Source organism: Lampris incognitus, chromosome 19 (genome assembly GCF_029633865.1).
Source record: "Lampris incognitus isolate fLamInc1 chromosome 19, fLamInc1.hap2, whole genome shotgun sequence".
Classification (NCBI taxonomy): domain Eukaryota; kingdom Metazoa; phylum Chordata; class Actinopteri; order Lampriformes; family Lampridae; genus Lampris; species Lampris incognitus.
Window position 1 is genome coordinate 22,196,982 of NC_079229.1, and position 18,268 is coordinate 22,215,249.

General features: G+C 42.1%; 1 protein-coding gene across 3 annotated transcripts in view; it reads right to left on the reverse strand.

Annotated features, from left to right (window-relative positions):
• The window catches only part of cul2 (cullin 2), a 57,482-nt gene extending 39,738 nt beyond the window's left edge, over positions 1-17,744 (reverse strand). The window contains exons 1-16 of one of the 3 annotated variants that reach the window (XM_056299297.1): positions 17,661-17,740; positions 16,964-17,026; positions 16,358-16,496; positions 15,751-15,853; positions 15,560-15,654; positions 13,431-13,536; positions 12,795-12,877; positions 12,245-12,341; positions 11,899-12,009; positions 10,630-10,792; positions 9,054-9,178; positions 8,562-8,669; positions 6,402-6,461; positions 6,182-6,310; positions 5,784-5,870; positions 5,379-5,531 (exon numbers count right to left, since the gene is read on the reverse strand). In XM_056299297.1, the coding sequence (XP_056155272.1) occupies positions 5,379-5,531; positions 5,784-5,870; positions 6,182-6,310; positions 6,402-6,461; positions 8,562-8,669; positions 9,054-9,178; positions 10,630-10,792; positions 11,899-12,009; positions 12,245-12,341; positions 12,795-12,877; positions 13,431-13,536; positions 15,560-15,654; positions 15,751-15,853; positions 16,358-16,476 (1,539 nt within the window). In that variant the 5' untranslated portion in view covers positions 16,477-16,496; positions 16,964-17,026; positions 17,661-17,740. Of the gene's footprint in view, positions 1-5,378; positions 5,532-5,783; positions 5,871-6,181; positions 6,311-6,401; positions 6,462-8,561; positions 8,670-9,053; positions 9,179-10,629; positions 10,793-11,898; positions 12,010-12,244; positions 12,342-12,794; positions 12,878-13,430; positions 13,537-15,559; positions 15,655-15,750; positions 15,854-16,357; positions 16,497-16,963; positions 17,027-17,660 lie in introns of all 3 variants that reach the window. The other 2 variants (XM_056299296.1, XM_056299299.1) reach the window with 2 other exon arrangements.
• Between the last annotated feature and the right edge of the window lie 524 nt (positions 17,745-18,268).

Sequence of the window (18,268 nt, forward strand, 5' to 3'; positions counted from 1 at the left end):
TCGCATGCCAATCAGTGGCATGCGAATGCTTGTTCGCATGTGTGTCTTACATTCTTGTGTAAGAAGTTGGGTTGTTGTGAAGCGTCTAGTGTGTTGGTGTAGTGTTCTGTGTCTGTCACATCTCACTCTCAACCGTCACTGCTGGCTAGCAGAAATGTTAACAGGAGAGCCGAGCATGTAAATCTCTCCCAGTCAGTAAAGCCTCTCTAACAGCAAGCCCTATGTATGTAGTGCATCCTCGTGGCGACGACACACGGTAACTGGGTAAACCTTGGACCATGGCTGAACTACAAGGGACTCGGAAGAGGTCTGGCCCCTAGATGTGCGGTAGGCAGGCCCACCGGTGTGTGGATATTCCCTGATGCCCACAAACCAGCTCCGAGCTATGGGTTAGTTAAATAGTGCCCCTGCCTAGTGGATACCTCAGGAGAGGAATAGGCTACGGGAGTAAACCGCTACAGAAACTTAACGTCTACAGTGCTGTTGTTTTTTGTTTTTCTTGCCTTTTTGTATGTGTTTAAAGGAGCTATAGGCAGCTGCTGATTTTTGGCAAATTTTTAAATTTCTTATTATATCTTGACAGTAATCGATAGTACTCAAAAAAATAAGATGTTTGACACCGAAATGAGAAAAAAAAATCCATCGTTCCTGTAAGGGGCAGGAGCTAAAACAACAACATCCAATCAAACGAACAACCAAGTCAAATGATTGGAATGAGCGAGCTGTCTATCAAACCCTCAGTGACATGCGCATTTGTTATGCGCATAACAGTTGCGTATACACAAAGGCCAGTTGCTAACACATAGCTGCCTGCTAGCAGCTATGTGTTAGCAGACATGTTTGTTGTTTATGTTCATTATAATAATAAAGTTAGTTTTCTCTTAGTGTGTAACATCCATCGGTGCAGCTAATTCGGCTCCGCTCAGAATGAAGCTTGTCTCAGGTGAAATGCTTTCACTTCAATCAGCTGGTGTGTCCGGCGCGTGCATGCGTTTTCAGGGCGTGGCTTTGGAGGCATCCTGATGCTTTCTGGGGAAGGGCAGTGTCGAATTCGGTTTGAAGATGTTTTTAAGTTCTGCCCAAAATCAACAGCTGCCTATTGCTCCTGTTGCTTGGGAGAGTTATCCTCATTGGTGGTCACTCGGGGTCGAGTATGACTGTCCTCCTTCATGGTCCTTGTGGGTCCTCAGGTGGGCGAAGAGGCCGATACTGGAGCTGCATATTTTGGTGCAGTGTGGGCAGGGGTGGGCGGTGGTAGTCATGGGATTGGTTTGGGCCTTTTTGGTGGAAACTCCCTCCTTTCTGAGTCTGCGCTTGTCTTCTGCAGCACGGCAGAGATCATTATTATATAGTGAAGCTCCTTCCCGGACATGTTTGCTCCAGGTCGCCCTGTTGGTTGCTGTGTCCTCCTAGGTCTTAGGGTCTATGTGGCATTTTTTGATGTTCGCTTGGATGTTACCCTTATACCTTTTCTTTTGACCTCCCAGAGCATGTTGTCCTGTGAGAAGCTGGGAGTATAGGACTTGTTTTGGAAGGTGAGAGTCAGGCATACGGATGACATGGCCAGTCCATCTGAGCTGGTGTTGGGCGATGGAGGTAGTGATAGCGGGAATGTTAGCTTTCTCCAGGACGCTCATGTTGGTGCGTCTATCTTCCCAGGTGATCTTGAGGATTTTTCGGAGGCACCTCTGATGATGTGCCTCTAGTGCCTTCATGTGCCTGCTGTATGTGGTCAAGGATTCTGATCCATACAGTAGGGTGGGCAACACTACCGCTCTGTAGACTAGAATTTTCATCCTGGCTTGGAGGTCGTGGTTTTCAAAGACCCTTTTCCTCAGTCTTGAGAAAACCCCACTGGCACAACTGAGGCGATGGTGTATTTCCTCATCAATATTAGCTTTGGAGGATAGGAGGCTTCCGAGCTATGTAAAGTGGTCCACATTTCCCAGTCTGGTTTTGTCAACATACATATTTGGGGGTGGAGAAGGGGTTATTTGTGTTGGGTGGTGGCTGGTAGAGGATCTGGGTCTTTTGTATGTTAAGGCCCAGACCAAGCTGCTTGTATGCCTTGGCAAAAGCATCCAGAATGCACTGTAGGTCCTCTTCCGAATGGGCCACGAGGGCATTGTCGTCAGCATACTGCAGCTCCATGATGGACATGGTGATGGTTCTGCTTTTAGCCCTGAATCTGTTGATGTTCTGGAGTTGTCCGTCGGTTCTGTACATGATTCTGACTCCTTGTGGCAGGTGTTTACTCATAAGATGGAGGATAGCAGAAAGGAAAAGGAGAACAGGGTAGGAGCAATGACACAGCCCTGCTTGATTCCAGTGTGAACCCTGAAGGGTTCCGTTTCATCTCCACTGCCACTGAGTGCTGTGGCTGACATATGTCATGCAATAGTCACAGTATCCGGATGTATTTGTCCGGGCAGCCAATTTTTGCCAGAACCAGCCACACAGCCTGATGATTCACAGAGTCAAAGGCTTTGGTGAGGTCTATGAAGGCCATGTATAGTGGTTGATTTTGTTCCCAGCACTTTTCTTGTAGTTGGCGAGCAATGAAAATCATGTCCATGGTACCTCTATTTGGGCGAAATCCACTCTGAGACTCAGGGAGAATGTTTTCTGACAGGGGGAGGAGTCTATTAGCCAAAACCCAGGCAAGCATTTTCCCAGTGGCGGATAGGAGGGAAATGCCACGGTAATTTCTGCAGTATGTCTTGTCTCCCTTCTTAAAGATGGAGACAATGAGGGCATCCCTAAGTTGTGCAGGGATTTCCTCCTTTTCCCATATTTTGAGGAGCAGGGCGTGGATGTGACTAAGGAGAACTGGCCCACCATCCTTCAGGATTTCTGCTGGGATGCAGTCAGGTTCAGCGGCCTTGTTGTTCTTCATCTTCCTTATGGCATCCAGCACCTCGTTCCGACTGGGTGGTGCTCCCATATTCTTGTTGATGGGTTGTTGAGGGAGTTGGTCAAGGGCCTCCATCTCAGGAGTTGTGTCCCTATTCAGTAGCCCCTTATAATGCTCTTTCCATCTGTTGGTCATTGACTTATTATCTTTCAGCAGCATTAGCCCATCTTTGGAGTGAAGGGGGGCTAGGCAACGGTGACTGGGGCCATATACCATTCTTGTGGCATCGAAGAAACCTCTGGTATTGCCACAGTCAGCAAGTTGCTGGATCTCCAGAGCCTTCCTTGTCCACCACTGGTTTTTCAGCTGCCTTTGCTATGGCACAGGCTACTCTTTAAGCCTTGCAGTTGATGTCATTTTGCCAGGCAATGAAGGTTTGCCGCTTGATGTCAATGAGCTGTTGGATTTCGTTGTCATTCTCATCGTACCAGTCTTGATGTTTCCGGGTTTTGTAGCCAAGGGTGCTTTTGCAGGAGTCCATGGTGATAGACGTAAGCAGGTCCCAGTGTGTATCAATATCTTCTGGGTATTGCTTGGGCAGAGCAGCACTGAGAGTAGCCTGGAGCTGTTCTCGAAAGATGGTGTCACTCAGCCGTTCGATGTTGAGCTTTGGCCGGCACTGTCTTTTTTGCACCTTCTTTTCTACGTGAGACTGATGGACATGACGGAGCGGATGAGGCGGTGGTCTGTCCAGCAGTCATCTGCACTGGTCATCGCTGGTCATCTGCACTAGTCATCACTCTGGTGTTGAGCACATCATGGCGGTCTTTGGCGCGGACGACTATGTAATCCATGAAGTGCCAGAGCTTAGAGCGAGGATGAATCCAGGATGTTTTGAGTTTATTCTTTTGGCGGAAAAGTGTGTCGGTGATGACCAGGCTGTGTTCTGAGCACTTTGATAGCAGTAATATGCCGTTGGAGTTCATGTTGCCAACTCCTTCCTTCCCTATTTTGCCTCTCCATAGACTGTGGTTTCGTCCCACCCTGGCATTGAAATCTCCTAGCAGGATTAGCTTGTCCTCCTTGGGGACTTTGGTTAAGATGTTGTCCAGGTCAGCATAGAAGGCCTCCTTCACTTCACCCTGTGCATCAAGTGTTGGAGCGTAGGCACTAACAACAGTGGCCTTTTGGCCGCCTGCAAGCGTCAGGCGTATGGACATTAGGCATTCATTGATGCCCACAGAGAGTTTGGAGAGGTGGTTGATGAGGCTGTTCTTAATAGCAAAATCCACGCCATGGGAGAGTACTGCTGGCGTCGTGTGTGGCTGCCGCTTCTCCCTCTTGTAGCCCCCATAACCATCTACCCCTGTATGTTTGTGTTAAGTTTATCTGTTTTCTTGTTTCACCCTGTTTATTGTAAAGTGACTTCGAGTGTTAGAAAAGTGCTACATACATTTAATTTCTTATTATTATTATTGTTGATTGGCTTGCCTTCAGGGCTTTCTGCCAGAAAGCTTCCAGGCTTGGTAGCTATGTTGGAAAAACCTGAGAAGCATCCAAGAAAAATTTCTGATGTTTCAGAGAAAAAAGAAACTCGGCATTCAGAGGAAGGATTTTCAAGTCAAAGCGATCGACGGCGAGGACAAACACTGATAGCCATTGGTAACTTTTACTCATTAGAGAGCGCTGAAAGAAGAGAAATAATTATTCTCACTGCCAGAAAAGGGAGACAAAACTTCCACACAGCAAGTTTAAAAAGAGAAACAGTGACCAGTGTCAACCAAATGAACAAGGTCATGATTACTCTACAGACACCCTGGCCATTACTACCCTTGCGGATACTACAAAAGACCATATTTTTTCTGTTATACTTATTAGTCCAGTTTCAGCATTTAAGATCTAGAAATTATCATATCAATTTTAAATTCTCATTTAGACTTTTTAGTTCTGTGCATATACCCTGAATGATGGCACAAGGCAAGTGATGCAACAAAATCAACATGACTTGATGCATGCTCAATAATCCAGGTAAAGAAATCAAAGAAAGGTGAATCAGTTCATCTGAACACAAGGTTTAGTGGGAGAAACGTTTCATCACTCATCCAAGTGATTTCGTCAGTCTCAACTGACTGCAGGTACCCCCCAACATTATAAACAGCACAGTTGCATAACAACCGAAACCAACGATTGGTTTCATACGTAAATAGGCGTGACTACTAATTAGAATTTCAATAGATGTGTACTATTCACAGAGGGTTGGCGCATCTAAATGTGCCTGTCCAAAACTGCAGAGGTGGCCATAATGTCAGATCCTGCATATTGATAAATGAATGTCAGCTCCCCAGCCCTACCCTACAATCCCAACACAATGTCCACACATCCACCCATCAATCCACATCTCCCCTACCCATTTTTCATTAACTGTTAAACTGAAGCCCAAGCTCAACACGGTCTACTGAATCAATTTTCTCAGCCCTTTCCTCTTATCTACATGCACACCCCTCAGTCCCCAACCCCTCCTCACCTGTAATACGTAAATCTGGAAGCTGATGCCTAGGTCCACCACTGTCTCCTGCGTCTTGATGAAATTGTTGAACTTGTTGTTGAGGTCGGCACTTACACTCATGTCTGTGTACATTCTGTGGAGCTTACTCGTGAACTCATAGCCACACGCTTGCTGCAGTTTTTAGCAAAGTGGAGGAGGAAGGAGGTGAGGGAAGTTGGGGTAAAGAAAAGACAAGGTGAAAGAAAGGTGGTGAAGGAGGGAAGCAGACATGGAGGAATTTAATGAGCATGTCCTTCAGGGTCACTGGCAAATAATATAATCATTGATAGATAACCACTCCAATCTAAGATTTACTAGATATTTGGTGACATTTAATTCAGGGCCAGGCTTTGTGTAAACCAAGCTTAGAACTTTATATTTTACCTTTAGTTTGTTGATCATGGCTTCTTCTGAGTCCATTGACAATGACAGGCCATGTATTAACCGTTTTGCTAACATTCTGGCATAAAACTGAAAAAGACACAAACCATGGCTTCAGGCGTTAAAATGAAAATACACATACACACAAATATTTGTGGATCAGCCCTGGGGAAAAATATTTTAAAAAACAAACAAAACAAAAGCAAAAAAAGACAGATCTATTTTTGAGTTGTTCAAGACTAGGTACTACACAACTATGGACACACAGAACTTGAATAATACTTATCAAACTAATTTAGCCCAAACGGCCATACTTAATAATGCCTATAATTTAGAATATTGCGAGAAAGCTGGATAAAACTGTTGTTTTTTATTTGGCCAGTTTAGTGCAGTCTAGTCACCTTCTGAAAGACATCCTTGTCATCAATATACTTGAACACTGTGATGAAGCTGGTCAGCTTGTCCTCCACCTCGTTTTCCGTCATTCCCTTTGCAGACTTCTTCAGCAGATTGTCACAGTACTTGGCCAGCTGTGTAAAGGCACACCAGGGAGGAGAAGATCAAGTCAAGGCTCTGTGGATGTTTACATCTATGTGTATAAATATATGTGCATCTACTCACCAGTTCAGGGGCTTTGCAGATGGACTTAGGCTCCCTGTAGTTCACCACTGATGTCAATGCCTGATAAGAGAACACACAAACAGCATATGAGAATCAGAATCCTTTTATTGGCCAAGTATATTTGTACATAAAAGGAATTTAGCTTAGTGGTTTCTTGTGAACTTGTTAAAGAAAAAAAACAACAACAACAACACAATATAAGCAATAAAAACAGTAGATAAAAAAAGAAAGTGTGTGTGTGTGTGTGTGTATATATATATATATATATATATATATATATATATATATATATATTCTGCTTCTCATTAGTCCATGATATCCCGCTCATTAGTTGAGCACTTATAACAACCCCACTGACGGTTTCGGGGAAAAAAACGCTATATATATACACTACCGTTCAAAAGTTTGGGATCACCCAAACAATTTTGTGTTTTCCATGAAAAGTCACACTTATTCACCACCATATGTTGTGAAATGAATAGAAAATAGAGTCAAGACATTGACAAGGTTAGAAATAATGATTTGTATTTGAAATAAGATTTTTTTTACATCAAACTTTGCTTTCGTCAAAGAATCCTCCATTTGCAGCAATTACAGCATTGCAGACCTTTGGCATTCTAGCTGTTAATTTGTTGAGGTAATCTGGAGAAATTGCACCCCACGCTTCCAGAAGCAGCTCCCACAAGTTGGATTGGTTGGATGGGCACTTCTTTGAGCAGATTGAGTTTCTGGAGCATCACATTTGTGGGGTCAATTAAACGCTCAAAATGGCCAGAAAAAGAGAACTTTCATCTGAAACTCGACAGTCTATTCTTGTTCTTAGAAATGAAGGCTATTCCATGCGAGAAATTGCTAAGAAATTGAAGATTTCCTACACCGGTGTGTACTACTCCCTTCAGAGGACAGCACAAACAGGCTCTAACCAGAGTAGAAAAAGAAGTGGGAGGCCGCGTTGCACAACTGAGCAAGAAGATAAGTACATTAGAGTCTCTAGTTTGAGAAACAGACGCCTCACAGGTCCCCAACTGGCATCTTCATTAAATAGTACCTGTTAGAGCCTGTTTGTGCTGTCCTCTGAAGGGAGTAGTACACACCGGTGTAGGAAATCTTCAATTTCTTAGCAATTTCTCGCATGGAATAGCCTTCATTTCTAAGAACAAGAATAGACTGTCGAGTTTCAGATGAAAGTTCTCTTTTTCTGGCCATTTTGAGCGTTTAATTGACCCCACAAATGTGATGCTCCAGAAACTCAATCTGCTCAAAGAAGTGCCCATCCAACCAATCCAACTTGTGGGAGCTGCTTCTGGAAGCGTGGGGTGCAATTTCTCCAGATTACCTCAACAAATTAACAGCTAGAATGCCAAAGGTCTGCAATGCTGTAATTGCTGCAAATGGAGGATTCTTTGACGAAAGCAAAGTTTGATGTAAAAAAAATCTTATTTCAAATACAAATCATTATTTCTAACCTTGTCAATGTCTTGACTCTATTTTCTATTCATTTCACAACATATGGTGGTGAATAAGTGTGACTTTTCATGGAAAACACGAAATTGTTTGGGTGATCCCAAACTTTTGAACGGTAGTGTATGTATGTATGTATATATATATATAAAAAAATCCAGTGAGTCAAGTAAATTCTTTATGAGCCAGTACAAGCCTGTTTCATGCCATAAGCAATCATCATGAAACAGGCTTGTACTGTCTCATAAAGAATTTACTTGACTCACTGGATTATTTTGCTCATTTGTTGAGCACTTTCCCTACCATTGAGTGTTTCTTTAAACAAAGTTTTATATATAGATATATATATCTATATATATATAATAAAATAGTATATAAACAATCCAAAACAAAGACAATAGAAGAAGAGAAGATGAGATTAGAAACAAATACAGAATATACCATTGCACTGTAAGTGATTAATTGTAGTGAATTATGAGAGATCCACTCAAGACACTGAGGTTGTGGAAACTGCTTTGTAAGATTCCAACTGAGACCACGTTGAAATATGCTAAGATGATATTTATTCATTGATCAGTTTTTCTTTCTATTTACAGAAGAGAATTGTCCCCCCTCACTCTCACCATCTAGTGGCTGTGTCTTATAATTAACAAATCCTCTGTTCTAGAAGCCCAAGCCTCCAGAATTAGGGGTCAATACCTTATCAAGTGCACTCATGAAGTGTTGATCCCCATTCAAAACTGTGTTAATGAGCTGAACAAATTTACTGTGAACCTCTAGCACTGACTCGACAAACTGGGTTGGCATCTGGGAGAAACAAAAGAGCGAGACAAGTAATGTATTAGGACAGGGATGGTACAGGTTGAGATAATAAAAAAGATATTTTCACGCCATGTGTCCATTTATCACCAGTGGTCTGCGTTATATTAGGCAAAATTAAAAATTTTCAAACCCAAAATGTATGAATATCTGAAAACATTTAACCTTTCACCTTCAAAAGGTATAAATCAGTGAAAGGGATATTCTATATTACTGAAAAGTAAACATATTCATTAAAAGGGATAACATGAAGATTCATTTACTACAAAAAAAAAGTTTGCTAGCAAATTTGAACACACACAAATGCCTAAGTACACAAATATCTGCGCATGCAATTGCATGCTTGTGTGCACATGAACATGCAGTACTGACGTTTTCCTGAGAGAGGTTGCTGGTGGCACGAAGGCCCTCATTGTGGATATGGACCTGTAGCTCCTGGATCATGTGAGGTAAACCGCTGGAAACAGCTCGGAGCAGGGTGTACATATTGGCCATGTCTGGACACAGAGCACAGAAAGACACATGATTAAGTCACACATCTCAATAAGTCACACATCTCAATAAGGTTCGAGTGTGTGTGTGTCTAACTCATTTGTTACATGTGAAACCAAGGCCTATACAGGTTGTTTTGTGTAAGCAGCACATTAGCTATGTAAACGTTCGCACTTGTGAGAACAGTACATCCTGTAGCCTAACAGGCCTGTAGGAAAAAATAAAATCAGGTATGGATTGACTAAGGAAAACATATTTGCGTTAGTGCCAAATAAAGTCGTTTTAACTTTATAATATGATTTGCAACTATATTTTAAAAGAAACATATAAATACATGTATGACTGTACTGTGAGCTTCTAATTTTCCTAAAAGGACATAGTATAGCACAGACCAGTTTTTAAAAACTTTCAAAAGATTGCCCCATTGGAATGTGAAGCGCAGCGAGCAGATTCAGCAAAGTCAAAAGTTTGTCATTAGTGAAGCAATCAATAAATTTTTTTTGTCTGTACGATTCTAAAGAAGGCCCCTAGGGTCTGAGTTGAAGAAAAGTGAATGTATCCTTTGAAGGGGAAATAATCATGATTTTTCAACATTATTTCTTTATTTATGTTGTAGGATTCGGTGTTTAGAGCAGTCCAAAGACATGTAGGTCAGGTGAATCGGTCATACTAAATTGTCCCTAGGTGTAAATGTGTGTGTGTGTCAGCCCTGTGATGGACTGGCGGCCTGTCCAAGGTGTCTCCCTGCCTGCCGCCCAATGACTACCGGGATAGGCTCCAGCATCCCCGCGACCCTGAGCAGGATAAGTGATTTGGATAATGGATAACGCTCCAATAGCAGCCATGATTCTGAGCAGTCTTCTCTGTGTCTCTTAATTGCCACCGAAATTGTGTTGAGAAGTGTCCGCCGGTGACATCACTTTTCTGTACAATTTTAGCAGCATTTAAGAGACACACAGAAGACTGTGCAGTATCATGGTTGTAAATGGAGTGTTATCCCCACAACATATATAGAGAGATAATGTTGAAAATCGAGATTGTTTCCCTTTAAGGCCAGTTCAACAATTTTCTGAGTGGCATGCTTATGAGCAATCTAATTCCAGAACACACCAAATGATTAAGTGATGATTAATGTGACTACAAACTCTGAAAAAAATAACATTGTAAGAGATGGCAAAATACAACAACTTGTTGGCCTAAGGTGAAAACATATTCAGAGCTTATATTGAGGCAAGTTAGTGTGATATATGCATATGAAATATTTGTTAACTGTCAGGGACTGCCTTTATATTAGAGCTAATCTATAGGCATATCTAGGGTTATTTAATCCATTGTGTGATGACTAAAAATGTGTTTCAATTCAATGAGGAAAGCCTTTTAATCGATCTTGAAAAAGCAATTAGGTGTGCAAGGGTGGAAGGTAGGGGCAGAGAAGTTAGGACGTGTGGGGACTGACCGTCTCTCTTCTCCTGCCGGATGATATTCTGGCACTCTCCGTGAAGGAACTGAAGGTGGTCTGCCACCATCCTCTGCTGGCATTCGTGGATGACTTTGGCATAGGAACTGGGGTGTAGGTATTTTCGACATCTGACTTCCTCATCTTTCAGTCGTGCTAAGACCTAGAAGAGATGACGGAAAGAAAGGTGTGTTTCTATGCAAGATGCATAAAACTGGCTCCCTGCTCACAAAGAAAGTCAGGATGACATTACATTTTTTATTAATGAATTAAATTATAAATTATATGTGTATGTATCAATGTAGTATTGAGTGAAAATGTGTTTGCATGTTTGCAAGTATTCCTTCACAGGCAGCATATCAAACTGAGAAAAAAAGTGTAAGTGCAAAAAAACACAAAACAAAACAAAACAAAAAAACACAAAACAAAAAAGCACTGACATGACAACTGGAAAAGTACAAACTGAGTCAGATATGCAGCTACTGTACTTCTGAGCTTGTCCTGACAAAAGAGGAGATTGTATTCAGGGGTCCTAGCTTTCTCCTACACTTAAAGTTATATTGCATGTCAATTCTTTCTGAGGTTTCAGCTCAGCAGCTTTTCAACAAGACTGAAGGTAGACTGCCCTCAACACTGCCCCAGGGTGCCTGGTAAAGCTTGGTTGATTATCCTGTTTACAGGTGTTAGGGGTAAATGTATCACAGAAATCTGATAATTGCAACAAATTTTCATCAGAGAGAGAGAGAGACAGAGAGAGGGAGAGAGGAAGAGAATGATGTTTGAAGTGACTAGGGGTTTATTATCTTACTCTTGGCGAGTTAAATGTATGGCTAATTAAAACTCTTAAGTCACCAGACTGACGCAGTCTGGAAGTTGAGACATGAAGAGTAAACCCACACTCATCTATTGGATGTGTGGCTTAGCAGATAAGCGCGCGTGCGCGCGTGCGCGCACGCACGCACGCACGCACACACACACACACACACACACACACACACACACACACACACACACACACACACACACACACACACACACACACACACACACACACTTCTAACTAGCTTCACTGGGGGCCTCATCAAAGCTACAACAGAATAATAACAAGGTGAAAGACTGCCAAGCCATATCTTTGGGTTGTTCAAGACATGCACAACACAAAATCCAGAGAACAAAAGCAAGAGAACAGTGTCAACACCAGCCCATCACAGGTAAGACAAAAATTTTATGCCAGCAATGAACGTACATCCATCCATCCATCAATTATACCTTTTCCATATATTGTGAACAATTGGACTCTTGAAGAAGATTGGAGGCTTCCTGTTTGTAATACTCTCCCGTTTTTGTCAGAAATGGCCCTTCAAAGATTTCCTGATAAAACTGAAAGGCATGGGAAGATTGTGGAAAAAAACAGGATAGGGAAGAACAAATAAAGAAAACATATAAATGTACATAAAGATGAAACTTGATTACTCACATTGTCTTCTTTATGGAAAGTGTTTTATTGTGCTCATGGAAGCAGTTCGGGGCTCATACCAGCCAAGTTAACAAAGACAGATGTAATAGTCCAGTTGAAATTCTTAGGGATAAGGTAGAAAAGATGCTGCTGGCTCACCTTTAGCGGGAACTTCTTCTTGTACTGTTCAACATGAACAAAGGAGTTGATAACCCCATGAATTACCTTCTGGTTGGGGTCCTCACCGCAACGGTCACTGGAGGGGGGGAAAAAGTCTTATCACAGCTGATTCTTTTATGAGACTAGTTAAATTAATAAGTTTTAAGTTAATTAGTAAGTTAAAAATTTGCGTAGTTAAAGGCTAACGACTGCATAACAGCTAGACTGCCTGTCTGGTGATAAACCCATGTACAGCATCTGATGCAGCTATGTGTAACTGTATTGGATCATTTGTATTGTGAAACACTGGCACAAAATCTAGGCTTTGGGATACTAATTACTAAAAATGTGTGGAGAGGACAACCACAAAGCAGAGGTCCCAGAGTAAATGGTGTAAAAGCCACAAAGCAAAATGTGCAGCAGAAAATGTCATTTCTCTTATCTCTACAAAGGCAGACAGCTTGGCAAGTTGGATATGCATGTTGAATAATGGGAAGGAAATTTCATCACTAAAGAACTACTGCTGGCTCAAAATGTGTGACAGACTAACTTTTTGATTTCGTTCAGCAGCATCCGGATCAGGACACCTTGAAGGGGCTCGATCATCAGTTTCCTCCACATGTCAAGTGCCAGCTGAAATGACAAAGACAAGACAGCATGTCACTGCATTGCAACACAGTTAAGTCCCACTCTAGTCCATTTGCATTGGGAAGTGGAGGGTAACAGCTTGTCCTTGGTACTCGGTCACAGATGTTGAACCAGTTATCTATCCTTTGTTCTTTGCATGTTGTCTTCTTGCTTGGACTTAAAAGCCCCATTGCATATGTGCATCTGTGGTGGTGAATGGGGGGAAAAGGGTATCTGCCTTCTAAAAGAGGTGTGCTGGCAGAGAAATTAATCCAATCCAGAATTCATAAATTTTTTCCACTGCATTAAGTTTTGGGTTTGTTTGTTTTTTTGTTTGGGGGGGGGCATTTTCCACCTTTTTATTAGATAGCAATAGTTGAGAGAGACAGGAAAGGCAGGGGAGAGAGAGAGAGAGAGGGGATGACATGCAGCAAAGGGCCCAGGCCAGAGTCGAACCCAGGCCGCTGCGGTAAGGACTCAGCCTTATGTGGTACACGCTCTACCAGGTGAGCCACCAGGGTGCCCCCACCCACCGCAATAAGTTGATCAGAAAATGTACCTCTCCAATCTCCATGAGCGGCTCATTCATGTCCACCCCTCCATAGCCATACTGGAGGTCTGCCTCTGTTAACTTGTTCTTCTTGATAAACTGAGTGTTGAGATACCTGAGCAAGATGAGAAAAGAGTGTTACTCAAAATATGCATACCCAGTAAAAATATCACAATCAACAGCCTCAGAAATAGCAAAGATAAGCATCTATATGTGCACCCCAGTGTCCTCACTTAGTGGCAATGGAACCAAAGGGTAAGCCAACAGTAAGACAAATGTCCCTCACTTTGACTACCAGAACTCTGATTTGGATGACTGTCTTCATGCTGAACTTTAAAGGCTCAATCTAGCTGAAATGATGAGTTGCTTTCACAGCTGTGCGGTCCGCTTTTATCAGCAGGACAGCAATGTCACTTGCCCCCTCTTCTCTTGTTTACTCAAGGTTTGACAAATGAAAAAATAGGCATGACAAAGTGCTAAATGACTGCTAAAATTAGGGATGGTAGGCAAAGTTAACACCCCAATCCAATTCACCTGGCACCAACAAATTCCTTCAGTCCTGTCTCCTCAATCCAGGAATTTGTTCACAACAGTGTGCCTATATCTGATGAATATAAATAAAGCGCAGTACCAAATAGAAAGCAACACTGTCCTCTCAAGAGCTGACCTCTACTATGTCACTACAAGAGTCATCAGCCTTACTTCCACTTCCTCTCTCATAATGACAGTAAATCACAAGTGCATTGGTATGCAATGCACACGCACGCACATACACACGCACGCACACAGTGTGGCGGGAAGCACTCTTAAAAATAGATCGGACACCTGTCCAAAGGGGTATTGATTTTGAATAAATCGGGGCTCACTAAATGGCTGCTGGCACCTCATACTATGCATTTCATGGTATTATTGTAATATCCAAGTGGGACAGTACATTGTGATGGCAACATGTTTTATTCTGAGCAACAAAGACATTTTAAAAACAGTGGCTTTTAGAACTCTGTCATATAACACATCAACAAGCTTACAACTGAATCCTAACTGATTTCTGTTCAGGATCAGGAACAATTTATTGTCATTTCTTTCATGTACTTGTGTACACAATAGAAATGAAATTCTGTTTCCCCCAGCACACAGCAGTGCGACACAAAAGACAAAACACACATCCAATATTTCCCAAAAACGACACCACCAAAAACATACAAAACCAGAGAGAACAAAGCAACAAAAAAAAAACAACCCACAAACAGTTAACAACACAGTCCACTCAGTGCAACACAGTTCAAAAATTCCACTGTCCACAGAGAATGAACGCCAGCCAGGATGACTGTCGGAACTGCCGGTCTGCATGGGCTAGCAGTTAGCTTAGCCTGCCCTGCTTCCGCATCCTGTCAGACCACCCTCGGTGTTTCCTCTTCAGGCGCAGCTCCGGCAGGGCTGCGGTCCCTGGGCCACCGGACGCAGCAGATCGGGCTCGCCCAGCCGATCCAACGCCAGCTCTCCCAGCCAGACATGTTCAACACACCTCCCCGCACTCCACACGCCGAAAAAAAAAACATAGTCAATGCTAGGCGAGGCCACTGCCAGACCACCTTCGGTGTTATTGGAACTGCCGGGCTACATGACCTAGCAGTTAGCTAAGCCTACCCCGCTTCTGCGTCCTGTCAGACCGCCCTTGATGTTACCTCTTCGGGCACAGCTCCAGTCAGGGCCATGGTCCCTGGGCCCAAGGGGAGGCAGCAGAGCAAGCTCTCCCAGCCAATCCAGCGCCAGCTCTCCCAGCCATCAAAAGAAGCCAAAACAAACTTAAGACGCAGACGTGGACAAACACACTGCACGGACGGTACTGGGTGAGGCCGCCGTAAACGTACGTTCGTGCCACCATTTTCCCACACCAGTACTGGGTGAGGCTGCTGCAAACATCAATTCACACCGCCATCTCCCCACACCGGAAGCGTGGTGTAGAAATGTAACATTCCCACATTAATTAACATTAATACTGTTAATTGTATTATTACCTATCTGTTGTTATGTATCCATACAACCCTTAAGATATTCAGTTTATTCTCTTCCTCACTGTGTTAACACAAAGTGGAAGCAGATGTCACCATGCAGACAAAAAGGGGGAGTAACGTTACCTGTATAAGCAGTCCATGTAGTCAGCTCCCTTACTGTACTCTTCCCAGTATCTGTGGTACATCACTAAAACCTTCTCCTCTGACTCCAGGACTTTCTGAAACACACACAGATGGGTGACAACCGTTATAGAGAACAGCATGACATGGTAACAACAAAGTGTTTTCTGCAAGCTTATATTGTTGTAGTTTACCTTATATAACTGTCGGACATGATTCTCAAGAAACACCTTGGTCTCTGTGTACAACCTCTCACCCAGGGGCTCTGGGTATGCAACACACAGGGCATATATGTCACTGGTGTCAATGTTAAGAATAGTTAATGAGGATAAATGTTAGAAATTCCATTTAAAAAGGCAATGGAACTTTTCAAACTTACTTTTCCTCAGTTATCAACTATTTAATGTTGGTGTTAATCCACTTAGTTTCATAAATGCAACAGATTAAAAGCTCTGTATGTCATTTCAGACATCGCAAATATGATTACACTGAGGAATAGCACCAACCTGATGAGCTAGCCTAAATCTTTGCATGCCCTCATTATATTGGTAAAACTAGACACTGAACTATTAATCCTATTTTTGAGTTAGCCACTTGTGCTGATACAAAGCTCAAATACAATAAGCAAACTGCTTTCAATCCAACCGCTTTATGATAATGACCAATAGTTTGGCTTGCTGTCTCGAGACCCTGTGCTGACTAACAGAAAACTGTTATGATACAATTTAAATGAAACACTCAAATACTGGGCACTCAGAAAGTAATACTACTCTCTCCAAAACTCAAGTTTATATAGGATACGAAAACCGGTCGTTCCACGTAGCTCTTTCTACATAATCGAGCATCACAACTGCCTTGATTGTTGTCAGTAGTTTGTTCCATGTCTCGTCAAAATCCACCACCCGTGGCTTCAAGGACATTGTATGCTTTCTCTGTTAGCCTGAGAGAACAATACATAAATGAATCAATATACTTTTGCAGAATAATCTGTTCATGACAATCATTATATCATATACTCACAACATATTCAAGACAAACATTCAATGTATCCTTATTCAAATGTTTTCAACTGATTACTGAACTAGGCCCGGGTATCAGTAAAACGCATTGCATTTAGAGGAAAAACAGATTTGTGTTTAGCAAGAAATTACAATTAATCTTAAAAAGAAACCTCACACTCCTATTTCAAAATCATTCTTCTTCTATCAGTCACTCATAGGAAGTCTTAGATGGTGTCTGATTTAGATTTATTCTATAATAAATATAGGTTATGATAATCATGAGCATGTAAGTTATACAGCAATAGGAATGGAGTCTTAAGTTAACAAATCAACAGACACAAACTAAGTCTCCCAATCATTTTCTTTTAATAAACAGTTATTCAACTGGTCAAAGTATGGTAGTTACCTGACAAAGAAAGGTTGAGATAAGCAGTGCGGTCAAGTTCATGGGCTGTCATTATTGACGATCCTCACCAATGTAAATAGAGACCAGGGTAGCCAGAAAAGAGTAACAAAGTAATTTGACTTGTCAGACTGCTAAACACACCAGTGTCTTCATCTACGAGACTATGAGTTTATCTGTGATACAAGTAGGGGCGTACCTGCAACTAACAGAAACTAGGCCCGGTGTTGTTTCTCTCAATTAAAGCAATTGATTTAACCTTAATAACATTACAGAACCTTGCACTTTTTCCACTGCTAATTATTTCGCATGAGTCGACATCCATCTTGTACCGTGGTTTGTTATGGTCGCTTGAATGAACGGCCTAGTTACAAAGCTACACGGTACAGTTATGAAATTGGGAAATTTACCAGCTAGCAGAATGCCAATCCCAAAATAGGAGTGCTAGCTAAAAGACTGGTAGCATCAAGCTACAATGCTAACTACTGCTTCCTGCTAACGTCCCGTAAGTCCCACTTTAGCCCGTAGAAGCCGCAGCCAGTAGCTACTTAGCTAGCAGGTAGATAGCTAGCTATATTTAGCAAACGGGCTTCTTCGTTGTAGTTGCTCCACATTCGCTCTGACAGCACGACAAACCCTGGTATTATCATCAGCAAACGTAAGATACTGAGTTCACTCGTACAGCTTTAACAGCACGTACCTGTGTACAATTATCAGTTGTTATGAAACTCAAGTTTCTCCGCTGTCACAGACTTGATCTTTCTCACTTACAGGTCTTCCATTACGCTCACTTGGAATGTTTCATTATGTCAGCTGGAGGGGTATATGACTTTCCCCCCCCCCCTGTCTAGCTATCATTTAGGGGGGGTCTTACCCTAATAAAGCTTGCTCGTTGAATACTTGAGTTTGATTCTGTTCTGTATTACTTGTGTCTATTCACGTATTTCGAGAGAAAAAAAATTAGTCATTAAATCCAACATAAAAAAATCTGTTTTAAAATGGTACTGGCTAACTACGGTAACTTCCTAGGGATATTTTGAGCATATTCATTTTGCGTGTATTCATCACTTAATCAGAACATATTGAATAACTTTATTTAAAGAAACACTCAACGGTAGGGAAACTGCTCAACAAATGAGCAAAATAACCCACTCAGTCAAGTAAATTCTTTATGAGACAGTACAAGCCCGTCTGTCTCGTACTGTCTCGTAAAGAATTGGAACATATTAAATATATACTTTTCGTATCAGCAATGTGGATAACCGTAGTGTTGTGTCCAGCAAAACTCGGACCACGACTTTGAATCAA